This window comes from Panthera uncia, chromosome E3, assembly GCF_023721935.1.
Source record: "Panthera uncia isolate 11264 chromosome E3, Puncia_PCG_1.0, whole genome shotgun sequence".
NCBI classification, from domain to species: domain Eukaryota; kingdom Metazoa; phylum Chordata; class Mammalia; order Carnivora; family Felidae; genus Panthera; species Panthera uncia.
The window spans coordinates 4,465,290-4,479,326 of NC_064815.1; the positions used below are offsets into that span (position 1 = coordinate 4,465,290).

Consider the following 14,037-nt stretch of genomic DNA (forward strand, 5'->3'; position numbering starts at 1 on the left):
GGGGCGCCTGGGTGGCTTAGTCGGTTAAGCATCTGACTTCGGCTCAGGTCATGATCTCGTGGTTTGTGAGTTCGAGCCCCGCATCGGGCTCTATGCTGACAGCTCAGAGCCTGGAACCTGCTTCAGATTCCGTGTCTCCCTCTCTCTCTGCTCTCCACCACTCACTCGGTCTCTAACATAAATAAACATTAAAAAAAAAAAAAAAAAAAAAAAAGCGTCACCAAACTAGGAGACTAGTCCAAAACAGAGCAAAAATAGCAAAATAATTTTCTCTCGTTCTACCGATAGCACTAAAAGCCTACAGACCCAAACTGACGGGTATCTGTTAGCCTCACGCAATCGTCAATGCTGCCCACAGGAAAGTTCTTAACACGCTCGATTTTGGTTTTCTTTCAGCTCCTCCTGCCGCTACACAGGCCCCTACCGAGCTGACTCACCCCACTCAAGGGAAACCAAAAATGATCAACGAACACAAGATATTTACATCATACCTCAATATACTTCATTCACACCACCATGAAGTGATCTCGGAGGAAAGGGGGAACAAGGCACCTAAAAGCACGAGCCCTGGAAACCGTGGAAGGTCAGGCAGGAACGGAACCCGCTCTCCTTGGGCCACGATCACGCCTGCGAGGAAGCGCACCTGGTGTTTCAAGTTCGACTCACCTTCTTCTTCTGACTAGGAGTGCGCACTCCTTTGGCTTCGCCCTGACAGCTGACAAACGAGGAAAAGATGGGAAGCGAAGCGGACCTCTCGGTTTTCACATACAGGAGCTTCACGCTCTCCCACTTCTGCAACAGAGACAAGAACGACACTGTCGGTCCACGTCCCGTTTCTCCTGCGCGAACCACCGACTGCTGCACCTGTTAAGACCGCACCTCTGGCAGCTTCTGGGAAAGCCTCTTCGTGACTGCGATGATGTTATCGATGATGTGCTGGACCTCCATTCCCGTGTGACCAACGCGGATGGTACTGAAATGTAACACGGCGGCAGACAAGAAGGTTTTTAAGAATAAGTTGTTTAAGCAATAATAGTGATTTGTTTCTCGGGGAGCCTGGGTGGCTCAGTCGGTTAAGTGTCTGACTTGGACTCAGGTCATGATCTCACAGTCCTTGAGTTCGGGCCCCGTGTCGGGCTGTGTGCTGACAGCTCAACGCCTGGAGCCTGCTTCGGATTCCTCCCCCCGCCCCCCTCTCCCTCTCTCTGTCCCTCCCTGCTTGTGTGCTCAATCTCTCATTCTCTCAATAATAAATGAACATTAGAAAAATATATGAAAAAAATTTTTTGTTTTTCAAGATGCAGCACAGGCAGGTATATGAGAAATCTAAATACACAATCCTAAAAAGAAATGTAAGGTAGAAACATTATAATCTTTAGGGTTTCAACAGATTTTAGATTCTCTCTCTTGCTCTCTCTCTCTGCCCTGCCCCATGCTTGTGCGCACACGGGCATGCTCTCAAAATGAATAAACAAATGTTTATTTAAGGTCACCTGGGTGGCTCAGTCAGTTAAGCGTCTGACTTTTGGCTTGGGCTCAGGTCATGATCTCACAGTTCGTGAGTTCGAGCCCCGTGTCCAGCTCTACACTGACAGTGCAGAGGCTGCTTGGGATTCTCTCTCCCCCTCTGTCTGACCCTTCCCGGCTTGTGTGCATGGGCGCTCGCTCACTCTCTCTCAAAAACTAAATACTTCTAAAAATAAAAAATAAACATTTTTAAAAGGGGGGGGGGGCGCGCCTGGGTGGCTCAGTCAGTTAAGCCTCTGACTCCGATTTCAGTTCATGAGCTCACGGTTCAGGAGTATGAGCTCAGTATTGGGCTCTGTGCTGTCAGTGCGAGGCCTGCTTGTGATTCTCTCTCTATATATATTCTGTATACCCTCAGTCCTATATAGAGAACACTGATAGAGACCATTTGCATCACTGTGGAAAGCTCTAAGGGGCAGCTGCTTCCAGAGAATGACATGCTTGGCAGGGATGGACTTTAGTTTCAATAGAAGGATCTGGTTTTCATTCACACGATCTCGTAAGAAACAGCTTACAAAATTATTACCGAGTGAACAGGAGACTAAACAGGCACACGCGAACACCTCTTCCCTACCTGCAAGAACCACTTTTTGAGATGTTCAAGACAGTCCCGCCTATACAGGTGTTGATCTCCTTGGATAAATTCTTGGCCAGAAGGTTTACAGGAACGGGAACCCTGTAACGACAGGCAGGCGCTTGGAGCACAGTGCACGCACACGGATGATGTCCACGGGGCTCAGACGCGGCCACTGCGAAGCAACCTACTTCTTTCTGTGATAGAAGTGTCTCCCCAGGTGGGACGGCAGGAGCCGCCGGATTCTCGCATCAGTGAGGAAGAAGTCAAAGCTGCCCAGCAGGCGAAGCTTGGCTTCATAGGGTTTGTATTCCTTCTTTAAAGTTCGCAGAGGGATGATCTAGAAACATAAGGAAGAGGAAAAACCCCAAAAGTTAGGGACTTGAACAAGAAGAAGAAACACTCAAGCGGTAACTTGGGTCTGGATCTTAAATCGTCCTAGAGCCACACAGTTCAGTAAACCTGCGGCGAGAACCCGCGACGTGCCGGGAGCTGGGCTCACCGATGGAGGCACAAATGGGCTGGGACCCACGTCAAGAAAGGACACCGGTGACTACAAGCCACGACAGTGACCTAACGGAGAAGTCTTCTGTGAAGTCTTCAAGATAATAAAGGTGCTGCTGTACCTGTGAGCTCTGGGGTCAAGAAACCTCAACAGCTCATCCATCACAGAGAAGATGAAGCCGTCCTACCAAAGCCAGTGAGAACCGAAAAGAAAAAATTAAATTAAAACTTAAATTCCCAGGGGCACCTGGCAGGCTCAGTCAGTGAAGCGGGCAACTCCTGATCTCGGGGTTATAGGTTCAAGCCCCATGTTGGGTACAGAGATTGCTGAAGAACAAAATCCTTAAAAACTAAAAAAAACAAAAACTAAAATCCCTAGGAAAGAAATACTAGATTATAAGGTAGTGCAAGAATATACGATCTAGCACTTCAGTCAAAAGAGGGAATCAGATCTTTTCATTGCCCTGAAAATATTAACCACTCCTGACCTGAGAAATGGTTTTAATTCCATGTTTGTTCAAAAGCTTCTTGTAAAACCGTTCTGTCTTTTCAGGAGTTAAATTGGGTTCGTCCTTGGTAAGTAAACAAATATCTGTTAAATCTGATCGAATACCATGAGGCAAGGACCTGCAAAATACATGAGAAGGAAGTGAGGGATAAAGCATTATGACAGACAAAATATACGTTTCTACTCCTAGAATACACAATAAATTCAGTCACTTCAACAAACTTCATTCATGCTGTCTAAGCAAATACTCTACCAAGAACATTTAAAAATACATCTAGTTTTCAGCAGTCTGGACAGATTTAAGATTCAAGTAAATCATCACAAATACCCAGCATCCAAAATATCAATTAATATTTGAGATATAACCAGACTTAACATATAATCAAAGATACCCAAGACAGCGCACACGCAGTTATCATTATTTTATACGATGCTACAAATGCATGTGTTCTAAAATGTGAACAACCTGGTTTCATGAGGATAGTTCTGCTTCAGAACTTCACCCTACAGAAAACCCTGGATTCCATAAACCCTTAAGAGCTGAATAGAAGGGACGCCTGGGTGGCTCAGTCGGTTGAGCAACTGACTTTTGATCTCAGCTCAGGTCCTGATCTCATGATTCGTGAGATTGAGCCCCTTGTCGACCTCAGCACGGGAGCCTGCTTGGGATTCTCTCTCCCTCTCTGCCCTTCCCCTGAAATAAACTTTAAAAAAAAAAAAAAAAAAAAAAAAGGCTGAACAAACCAACAAGGACCAGAAAACTTATGTTTTTTTTTTTGACAGGAGACAAAAGGACCCCACAGAGGCAGGGGTGCCAGAGAGAACACAGGATATGTTATATACATATATATATATATATATATATATATATTTTAGTATAATTATGTCCCAAATATTACATGGGACCTACTTATACAAAAAAATTACTTCTATTTTTATTTGCTAAGTCTGGCAACTCTGCAGAGAAGGGTTCTCTGACCTAAAAGTCCTAGACCAAGAAGAATGTGTGATCACCATAGATTTGTTTTCCAGAAGGAGCTCACTGCCAAGTCTGTAACCATCTCTGCATGTAGGAGCGAATCGGGGACCTCAGGAGTTTAGCTTGAAACTAACATGACATGGAAAGATAACAGAATGTATACAAATACAAAAGCTGTATTAATTTATTCTAAACCCAGGTTTCAGATTCAACAGAACTGTGCATCAATCCCCAGAAAACTGGTGACATTTTTAGACAATTTAAGCATGTGTGAATTCTTTTTTTTTTTTAAGGCACAATTACACATTTCAACTCATATTTTTATTTTGAATTTGCAAAATGTCCACTAGAAACAAAAGGGCGATGGTTACAGACACGCAGAACGACCAAGCGGGTAACAGAGGCAAAGGCAGAAAATCAGAACTTACAATCTGACCCTCAGTTCTTTACTTGGAATCTTCCATAACACCACCATTAAAAAGAAATTTTCATTCTCATTCAGAAGCAATCCATTCGCGTTTTTCCTGGACTTGGAATGTGCCAACAGAGCTTCCACTGCCTTTCTTATCTGCAACGTGGAGATACACGAACAAATTCATTGGCAATCTGATTTATGATTTAGCATTTGCCCCCTCCTAGCGTCTATTTTTCCTTTTTTTTTTTTTTTCCTCCTCAAATTCTATTTTAATGGGCAACCTCCATAACCATCTCTATCAGGATCCTGCAATTTGGGATCAGAGGAATGTCAGACTCATCAGAAACCACCTAAGGATCCACTCAGCACCCGTCTACAGAAAAGAGCCTCTTTCTTCCACGTTAAGGCGACTATCGCGCCAGGTGGGAACATGCTTCCCGGGAACTGGATGGCGAAGGCGGCAATGCCAGGAAAAGGGCAACACGCAACTACCGTATACTGGGGCCATTACTTTATGCCAGGGACCTGACCGAGACCAGCAGAGACACTTTCTTTAAACCCAAGGTTACGGAGGCTTGCAAAATTACCCGATCTGCCAAAGTCAAAGGGTAGGGGAACAGAGCCGGGTGGATCTCACGCCGGAACCCCAGGCTGTACCTGCATCCACCTGGAGGGCCAGGCCGCAGGGCTGGGGGCGGCGAGCGCCTCCCCGAGAGCAGGAGGAGCGGGCCGGCTGAGCGCGACGCGACACGGCGACCCTCTTCCCAAAGCTCCGGGGACGTCGGCGAGGGCCAGGGGCCCGGCCTGGCGCCCCGCCTCCCAGCCCCCCTCCCCACGGGACCACTCACCTGCCCTTGGTCCAGCTGATCCAGGGAGGCAGGGGTCTCTGGAGCGGTGGCTGAGGCCGCGGTTGAGGAGGAGGGTGGGGTGGAAGCCGAACCCTCCATTTCGTTCCCACCTCGTGCAGACGCTCGCGCGGTACCGGCAGGGCTCCCTGTGCGCACGCGCGAGCCCAGGCCCGCAGCCGGAAGTTGGGGGGCGGGACGGGCCCTGATGTCACGTCCGGGAGCGCGGGGTCAGGCCCGGGGATGTCGCACCCGCGACGTTTGGCGGCTGCGCCGGCTGTCCGAGTCTCCGTCGTCAAGCGCGGGAGCGGCCTCGGTGACACCTGGCTCTCATTCCGTACCGAGCGACTCGAGCGAGCGCCTGGAACTGGGGGAGGAGGCCTGGCCCGCCGCCCACCTGCCCCGCCGCCGCCGCCCCGTGGGAGGCCGGCGCGGTGGGGGCGCGAGTCGTGAGCCAGCGCCGGTCTCTCCTGGGTCTCGGCTCCCAGAAAGGCGGGAGGTCAGCGCAGGTACGCGGAAGCGTGCGGGCTGGACCACCCGCGGCCGCAGAAGGTAGAGTCCCCCGCCTCTCCGCAGCCCCAGTGGTGGCCGCTGTTCCCTGTTCTGGAGCCTTGCGGGGATGTTCCTAGGCACGTCTAGAAACGACTGTTTCTTTTTCTTCTTCATGGATGATGGGTTTAAACTTAATCCCTTTTTTTTTTTTTAAACAAATCGTAGCCTCGTAGACCCATTCTTTGTTCTGCACGTTGCCTTTCCCTCCGAATGCTTATTTCTTGGAGGCTGTCTGTGCCGCTACCTCATGCCCTGCCTCATTTTTAAAAACTGCCCATGTGAATAAACAGTTTATTTAGGAGGTTTTGGTGAACGTGCGGGATGGTTTTAGTCTTTTTGCAACCAGCTTTGGGCATTTTTGAGAGATGAAAGAATGGGAGTAGGGGGCTTTCCATGTCTGTTGCTTCCCAAAAAACCCGCCTTCCATATTGCAAAGGTGGAAGAAGGCATGTTCTGCTGCTGGTCCCTGATAGTGACTTTGTCCGTCATCAGCTTGTAGAGGAAATGTTCTTAAATCATTGATACCCACTCGTATTTGTCTATTCTAGAATGTTGTGTAAGATGGAATTCGTTTTAGCACAGTATTAGGAGTTGTTACGTTAGGCCTCGTGTATCAGCGTTTTCTGGTATTCTGAGAGCAGCATTAGGGATGTCACATGTGTCGTTTGAATTCAAGTTTGCGAGCCAGATTTCTAGACCAGAGGAAAGGCATGAATTCAGGTACAGGAGCAGAGTGATGTTTGCAGGTGGTATTAAGAGGCTGGAGAAGGGCTGTGCAGAGGGGAGGGATGGGAGATGGGGCTAGAATGGTAGGTTTGGGAACTAATGCATTTCCAAGGCTGAGGGCTTGTCTGTACCTTGGAGAAAACTATACATACAAGATTGTTCAATTGCCGGATTGTGATTTAAAAAATGATTCACGGGGGCACCTGGGTGGCTCAGTCCGTTAAGCATCCGACTTTCGCCCAGGTCATGATCTCATGGTTGGTGAGTTCTAGCCCGAAGTCGGGTTCTGTACTGACAGCTCAGAGCCTAGAGCCTGCTTCAGATTTTGTGCCTCCCTGTTTCTCTGCCCCTCCTCCACTTATGCTCGGTCTACAATAAATAAACATTTTAAAAGATTGACAGAGAGATCAGAAGGGAGCTCATGTTATTTCACCACCTTTTAGGAATACTAAATGGTCTGTCTGTGTTTGATAATAGCTTTAATAAAATCAGATAAACAGAAAAGATGAAACTTCTCTGTCTGGTTTACTTATTTGCATTTCTAATGATAATTCAGAGAAGGCTGTATTTGCAACCAACATGACAGAATCTTAATTGGGAAACAAAATTAAATCTCCTTTCAAGGAAGGATAAAAAATTCTGGGATATTCATAATATAAAACGTTGGTTGGCAATAGGGAATAAACTGCTGATACACACAACATGAGACAGTTGAGGGCCTCGTGATTTCCATTTATGTGGAGTTCAAAACCAGGCAAAACTAACACGGCAGAACAGTGATCCCCCTTGGCAGGAGGAACGAACTGGAAGGGGGCTGAAAGGAACTTCAGTGATGGAAATGTTCTCTGGGTTGATGTGGGTGTCTACATAATTGTATAGACTGGACAAACTCATTGTAAAGTTATATATATTCCACTGTATACACATTTTACCTTAATAAAAAATTCCTCTTGTACATAAGTTCTGTCTGCTGGACCTTCTTTACAAATGGTAATTAACTCCTAAGAGTCTAATTCTTTCAAAAATTTCTTTTTCCGAAAATTTAGTGTATTTCCCGGGGAAATAACAAAGCTTGGTAATGGACAGATTGCTTTTATTCTAAGTAATTTGTGAAATCTACAAGCCAACACAAAATACTTGAATACTTCGGGGCACCTAGGTGGCTCAGTCGGTTAAGCATCTGACTTCAGCTCAGGTCATGATCTTGCAGTTTGTGGGTTTGAGCCCCATGTCGCGCTCTGTGCTGACAGCCTACAGCCTGGAGCCTGCTTCAGATTCTGTGTCTCCCTCTCTCCCCTCCCCTGCTCATACAGTCTCTCTCTGCCTCAAAAATAAATGTAAAGAAAGACTTGACTACTTCAATTAAAAGGGGTTAAATCACCATAGTAAATCTCAATCTAAATATAATCACACAATAAAGAATGCAAAATAGGTTAAATATGTAATTTTTCCCATTCCCTCTCTAGCTAAACTTTTACCAGTAGACTTAGATAATCAGTAGCCTCACTCTTAAACCAGAGAAAGAAACTTTTTTCGTAAAAATGCTTTAAAATTAAAACTCAAATCATTAACTTTGAACTACTTTTACTGCTTCTTTATTTGGGCACTGAAGTGAAACGTTTAAGAGATCAAAGTTAAGATGGGTTAAGAAAATGTGCAACGAACATTAAATGGGACCCAGTGCACAGTGAGAGGGGGAAAAGTTCTTGCCTCATTTTTTTTTTTATCTTAGAGCAAGAGAGGGGGAAGGGGGCAGAAGAGGGGAGACAGAATCCCCAGCAGTATACATGCTCAGCACAGAGCCCAACATGGAGCTTGATCCCACGACCCTGGGATCAGGACCTGAGCTGAAATCGAGTCAGATGCTCAACTGACTGAGCGACCCAGGCACCCTTAACAGAAGGATCATATCATAAAAAATAGTACTTGATGGGGTGCCTGGCTGGCTCAGTCGGGAGAGCATGCCACTCTTAATCTCTGGTTCATGAGACCAACCCCCAGTTGGGTGTGGAGCCTACTTTAAAAAAATATATACGGTCTTATAAAAAATTAGTAATTGAGTAACAGCACACTTGTCAGTTCCGAGGTTTTTGTTTCCTTGTTTTAACTATTTCTAGCAGAAAACAGGAAAATATTTCATGCAAGGAATTTGGGCACAAAGAGCCTTCAGAAAGAATTTAAAGGAAATACATATTCATGGTAACACAAATTTCACTTTCTAGACTGGATTTACAGGATGAATGTAAGGAAACAAAAACACGTACCACTGCAGTACAGGACTTTCCAAATTCGTCATGTATGGTCACAATGGCCATAAATGGTCAGAGACTTAAAATAGATGAGCTTGTCACTATAGAGGTTAAAGAGAAAGTATCTTCCAGAACCTGGTTTTTCCCACGGTCAAAGAAACTGCCGTTTTGTGGGGTTTTTTCAGGTCTTTTTAAATTCGGAAAACTTTAAACGTCTTTTATTGTAACCTGGCCATCATTTATCCTAGATCTCTCTACTTCTTCACTACAAAGCTACCGAGTCCAAGGTATTGGTGCTCTATCTCTGCTTTAAGACGCATCGATAGAACGGGTGTCTCTGAAACCACTTCCATGGGCCAGGAGATCTAGAATTCTCTCCGGTCAGTCTTTACATGCCGCAGTCCAGTGCCCATGAGTGGTTGGATGCCCAGACACGTTTAGGCCACAGGGTTTGCCGTGCGGGGATGGTGATCCTGTCCCTGAAGAGTAGAAATGTGTTGACCCCTGTGGTTACTCACAAGCCACTTAGTTAGAACTTTCCTAATATGAACCCCTCCTTTAAGAGCAAGCTTTAATAGCAAGCCTTTAAGACTCATTCATGCCAAACACCTGTACTGCAGACCGATTCCCAAAACCTGTCACCTAAGATTGTTTAAGCAAGAACTCATTCGGTCTCACAGAGACAAAGGAATATGCAGGAACATACTGTTGCCATCCCCCGAACCACTGTGTTTACTGCCTCTCTACCATTAATTTCTTCTCTCCGGGCCCTTCCTTTCTTGATTGTTACTAAACATCCTGAACATAGAGGTTCGTACTTGTGACGGGATCCCTGATGGCTCCCCAACTCTGTTCATTTAAAAACCATGTACTGTGATATTTATGATTAGGCACCTCGGACTTCCTACATGGCTGTTAAGACTCAGTCACGTGGGCCATACAGAGGCCTTTGCTTACCATGTGCAAGCAGACCACACATGTGCAAGTTCCTCCGTCAAAGAGCTGAGGGGACCCGTCCACATCTGCTGCTAGATAGTTCCAGGCCCTGAGGCAGGAAGAAACGATGTGAAGAAGGGACAGAAACACACAGGGTATGACAGGATAGGCAACTGTAAACACACACACAAATCCTTCAAAAGGGAAGATGACAATCTTTATTGTTATTACAAAAGCAATTTTTTTTTTTAACTTCAGTCATTTGAATAATTGCAAGAGCGACTAGGGGCTTAATCCTCACACAGGCATCAAGTCAGGCACAGTAGGTAGCTACAAATCATAAGAAAAAGGTCTCTCTACCTTGGATTCCCACCGTTCCTACCTAGAGAGCATTCTGCCACGCTTTGGAATCAGGTTAAAAACCCCAGCAGACCTACTACTCCGTTCCCTTGAATTCTCTGGCTTTTTTTTTAAAAAATGAGAGCTAGGTATTGTCCTATGCTGTTTAGTAAAACCTAGTCGCTAAATCCTGGCCTGAGAGAGATCCCCATTTCCTTTAGAACAGAAGAAACTTGTCAACTCAGGGGGGTCCATTTCTGAGAGCCCAGGGGGGGTCCCTAAAACGCAGACCTTGGGCTCAGAGCGCAGGTGCACCTCAAGCATGTGGATGGTCCCCTGAGGAGCGCGGGAGCCCCGGGCAGCGGGAAGGAGGCAGCAGGGACTCGGGGGGACGTGCGGAGCCTCGGGAAGCACGAAACGTCCTTCCACCTTGGCTGGCCACAGACCTGAGGTTTCCAGTGGTAGGTTTTAAAGGGCACAGTGGCGTGTGTGGCAAGGTAGAAAAGACAGTTCCCATTCCAACGGCTGCTTGCAAAATTCCGCCTCATCGGACGTGGTGCCTATCCGCTTTTCCCTGACGCTGGAGAACGTACCAGGTTCTCCTGTCCACTCCCCAACCTCCAGGTGCTGAGAACATTCCTTAGTAATTGGCTCGGCTAGCATATTACTGTTTCAAGGAAGCATTGGATTAGAGGTATGTGAAATAGCGTACTGACTGAAGGGAAGTCTCAGTATGTTCTAGGATACCAAAAGTCAACAGTACCCTAGAGCCCAAACCATCACAGGTTGAACCAAACCTACCTGACCTGAATTCTGGCAGTAAATTGGTTCAAATGGAATCCATTGAACTGTCTTGAGGCAAATAAAAACAGTTCCGATTCCACTCACTAGGAAATCTAATCTAACCAACTGACGGCTAAATTGAAACCTACCAAGAAGTCGTCTGAGTTGTGCATGTGAAATTACATTTATTTATTTACCAAGCGGCTGCCACGGCGATCTCTGAAGAAACAAAGCGTGGACGTATTAGACGGCATCGTGCTAGGGTCACTGAGAAAGGAGCTTGAGGAAATAGAAGCCATGGCATTTGGAGACAGAATATCGTCCCCTAAATCCTGCTGACTGCCGTCTGCCTCACGCACGTCTGTGAGAGGATTACTAGCACAGTTTCTCTGAGAAGGTAGGCCAACCCTGTCCAGAACATCGGATCGTTCAACAGTCCGCTCTAGTGCAGCAAACTAGAATGTTCACAAAGGGTTTTAAAGGTTTCAAAGTCGCCGGATGGTCAGAGCGGTCCTAAGAACGATCTGCCCCTCGACTACCTGAAGTCCCTCCCCAAGGCAGCGAAGCCACCAGGGACGCAGTGGCGGGGCCGTGAGGAAGGCTGACAGCAAGGAGGGCAGCTGAAACGCTGCCCCGTGGGACCGTCCTCACAGACCGCGGAGCGGTGACAGCCGGGGACTAGTGTTCCCGAAGATGCCAGGGAGTCTAGCGGGGTTTTGTCAAGAGTTCATCACGGAAGCAGCGTTTGAGCGCAGGCTCGCCTTGTTCTTGGGTCGCAAAACCACATCTGATGGAAAGTATGACCCCAAATATCCCGCAGCACTTCCGTCACGGTCCAAGCGCATCAGCCCCTTCAAAGTCCATTGCATCCCGGAAAAGCCGTTCTCGTGACCAGTGTGAATTACCACTCGTTATGGCGAACCACCTGTATTTTCACAACTTACAAAGGTCTGATATCCGGGTATCACAGATTTCAAGACTTTCAGTTCCAAACGAAGAAATACGCATGGGCTTCATTATTCAAGAACACTTTACTCTCTGTCACCTCGTTTTATGGCGACAGCTGCTCGGTCCGACTCTTTGGGTTTGGTTTTACGTGGACTTTCGCTGGACAAGTCCTTTTTGGCAAATTAAAGACAAGAAACAGATGCTAGATTTACCCCTCTCCCGCAGTCAAGGGTGGAAAATGGCAGTTACTTAAGATGTTCATTTCAAGGATAGCTTTCTTGTCTTAAATTCATTAATTTAAAAAACTATGAATAATCAAGCATGAAAGTTGTATCCAGAACATGAATGCAAAGAAATGCAAAGAAAGTTGTGATTCTAACGTATCTACGCCAAAGCCAGAGAACAAACTGTTTCAGTCTGTATCACCCTCGTCTGCGGTCAGCTACCCTGCGTTTGCACCGTCAGCCACAGCAGCACACGTGCGCTTGCAGAGAACAGAACGGCAGCACAGGAATCTGAACTGCTTTGGAAGGGCCCGGCATCGCCCACGGCCAGCTCCCTTCACACGCTGCATTTCCCCAACCAGGTCACCGGCCAGGGTCACCAGGAGTTTAAAATCTATCAGTGCTCTTCGACGCGCGCGCACTTCCCAAAGAACTTCAAAGCCCACAGAACGTAAGGTGGTGGTTAAATTAAACAGCGAGGTTTCTTTTAAAGCATCTGATTATTTGCACAAATGTAAAACGAATCCGGTGAGATCTTTCTTTCGTCATTTGACTTATCTTCGTGATCTTTTCTTTTTGAGACGTAGGCCTTTCACAGCCGGCATCCGTTCGTCTTGCGGCAGAGTCTTGGCAACGTGTGCCTGATATTCTAGAAGTGTAAATGTTGTAATAGCAAACAGAACTGGTTTTCAAAAATGAGTTCAGTTTAAAAATGGAAATCTAGTTTTGGAAATAATTTCAACAACTCTTATGCGTTTAAAGATTCATTAAAATCTAGGCAACTGCTATTCTGTTCCTATTACCTTGGAAGTACAAAAAAGTTAAGTACGGATTAGACCTCCCCTATTTCCCCGAAAAATAAAAGCCCAGAGATTTGCAGACATAGTAAAATTTAGCTAAATTTCATGCACTTTAATAGCCACGAGTATGGTTCTAGGGAGCTTTAGGGCAAGAGCTTTGCTCCGTCCCTAAGGTACAGCCTCGTTCATGAAATGCATGGTAATTCGAAAGTTAAGAGAACAGAATTAGATTAAGTTTTATATTTTGTGACTGGAAATGCAGTCTGACTAGGCTTTTCTTTTCTGAGGAAGATTACAGGGCACACTACATTAAATACACAATTACAAAGTATCTTATTTCGAGATAAACCACAGTCTAAAAGAGGTCAGGTCTTTGACAAACGGCAACACTGAAAATCAAGGGCGTTGGTTGGGGGGTGGGGGGCTTCCCAGGAAACGCAGAAAGCGGCTCTTCCATTTCCCACTTACTCTCGTTAAAAATTTCAAAGTCACGACAGCTGCAGTCGAAAGTCAGCCTTCCATCTAAAAACCCCCACAATGCTTCAGTGTGGCTCTTCCAAATTACAGGTTAGCAAATTTCAGCTTTCTATTTAAGAAAACAGTTTCAAATAATAGAAAAATGTCGATACTGTGCTTGATTCCACTGATCACTGCTAACTTCCGTCCGTGCAGATTCGGGTGGCTCTAAATAGGTGTTCATTTAGTTGCTGGACGAGATGCAGCTTTCGCCAGCAAGGATCATCCAGCCTTTAAAATTACCGACACAGATAGTAAACGGTGTCGTTCGTAGAAGTGGCACTTGCGACTGATACGGGTTTTCATACTAGATGCATGCAGCTCTTATAAATACTAAAGGAGGCATTTTTTGCCAGGTCTCAACATGCTGTCTTTATTGCAAATTCCGCTAATTTAACGAGTGAATGGAATTTTCCGTAGGGGTACAATTTCATTATGCTTTACTTATAAAAACGACAGTATGCTGTTCTTTAACTTTAAGACAACTTACTGTGTTTAAGAAGTCGTGTTAAAATACAAACTGGCAGAACGTAAGGGACAGACCTACGAAAGCAGCGTCACCGTCGCATAAAGGCGTTTAACTGTATGTATGCATTAGCCATCAAAAGGAGG

The 14,037-nt window shown here is 46.0% G+C and overlaps 1 protein-coding gene across 1 annotated transcript in view; it reads right to left on the bottom strand.

Annotated features, from left to right (window-relative positions):
• The window catches only part of RSL1D1 (ribosomal L1 domain containing 1), an 8,797-nt gene extending 3,289 nt beyond the window's left edge, over positions 1–5,508 (bottom strand). Inside the window, exons 1-7 of the mRNA XM_049638262.1 lie at positions 5,356–5,508; positions 4,521–4,660; positions 3,094–3,232; positions 2,293–2,441; positions 2,102–2,203; positions 880–973; positions 667–792 (exon numbers count right to left, since the gene is read on the bottom strand). Of these exons, the coding sequence (XP_049494219.1) occupies positions 667–792; positions 880–973; positions 2,102–2,203; positions 2,293–2,441; positions 3,094–3,232; positions 4,521–4,660; positions 5,356–5,454 (849 nt within the window). The 5' untranslated portion in view covers positions 5,455–5,508. The remainder of the gene's footprint in view (positions 1–666; positions 793–879; positions 974–2,101; positions 2,204–2,292; positions 2,442–3,093; positions 3,233–4,520; positions 4,661–5,355) is intronic.
• Positions 5,509–14,037: the final 8,529 nt, after the last annotated feature.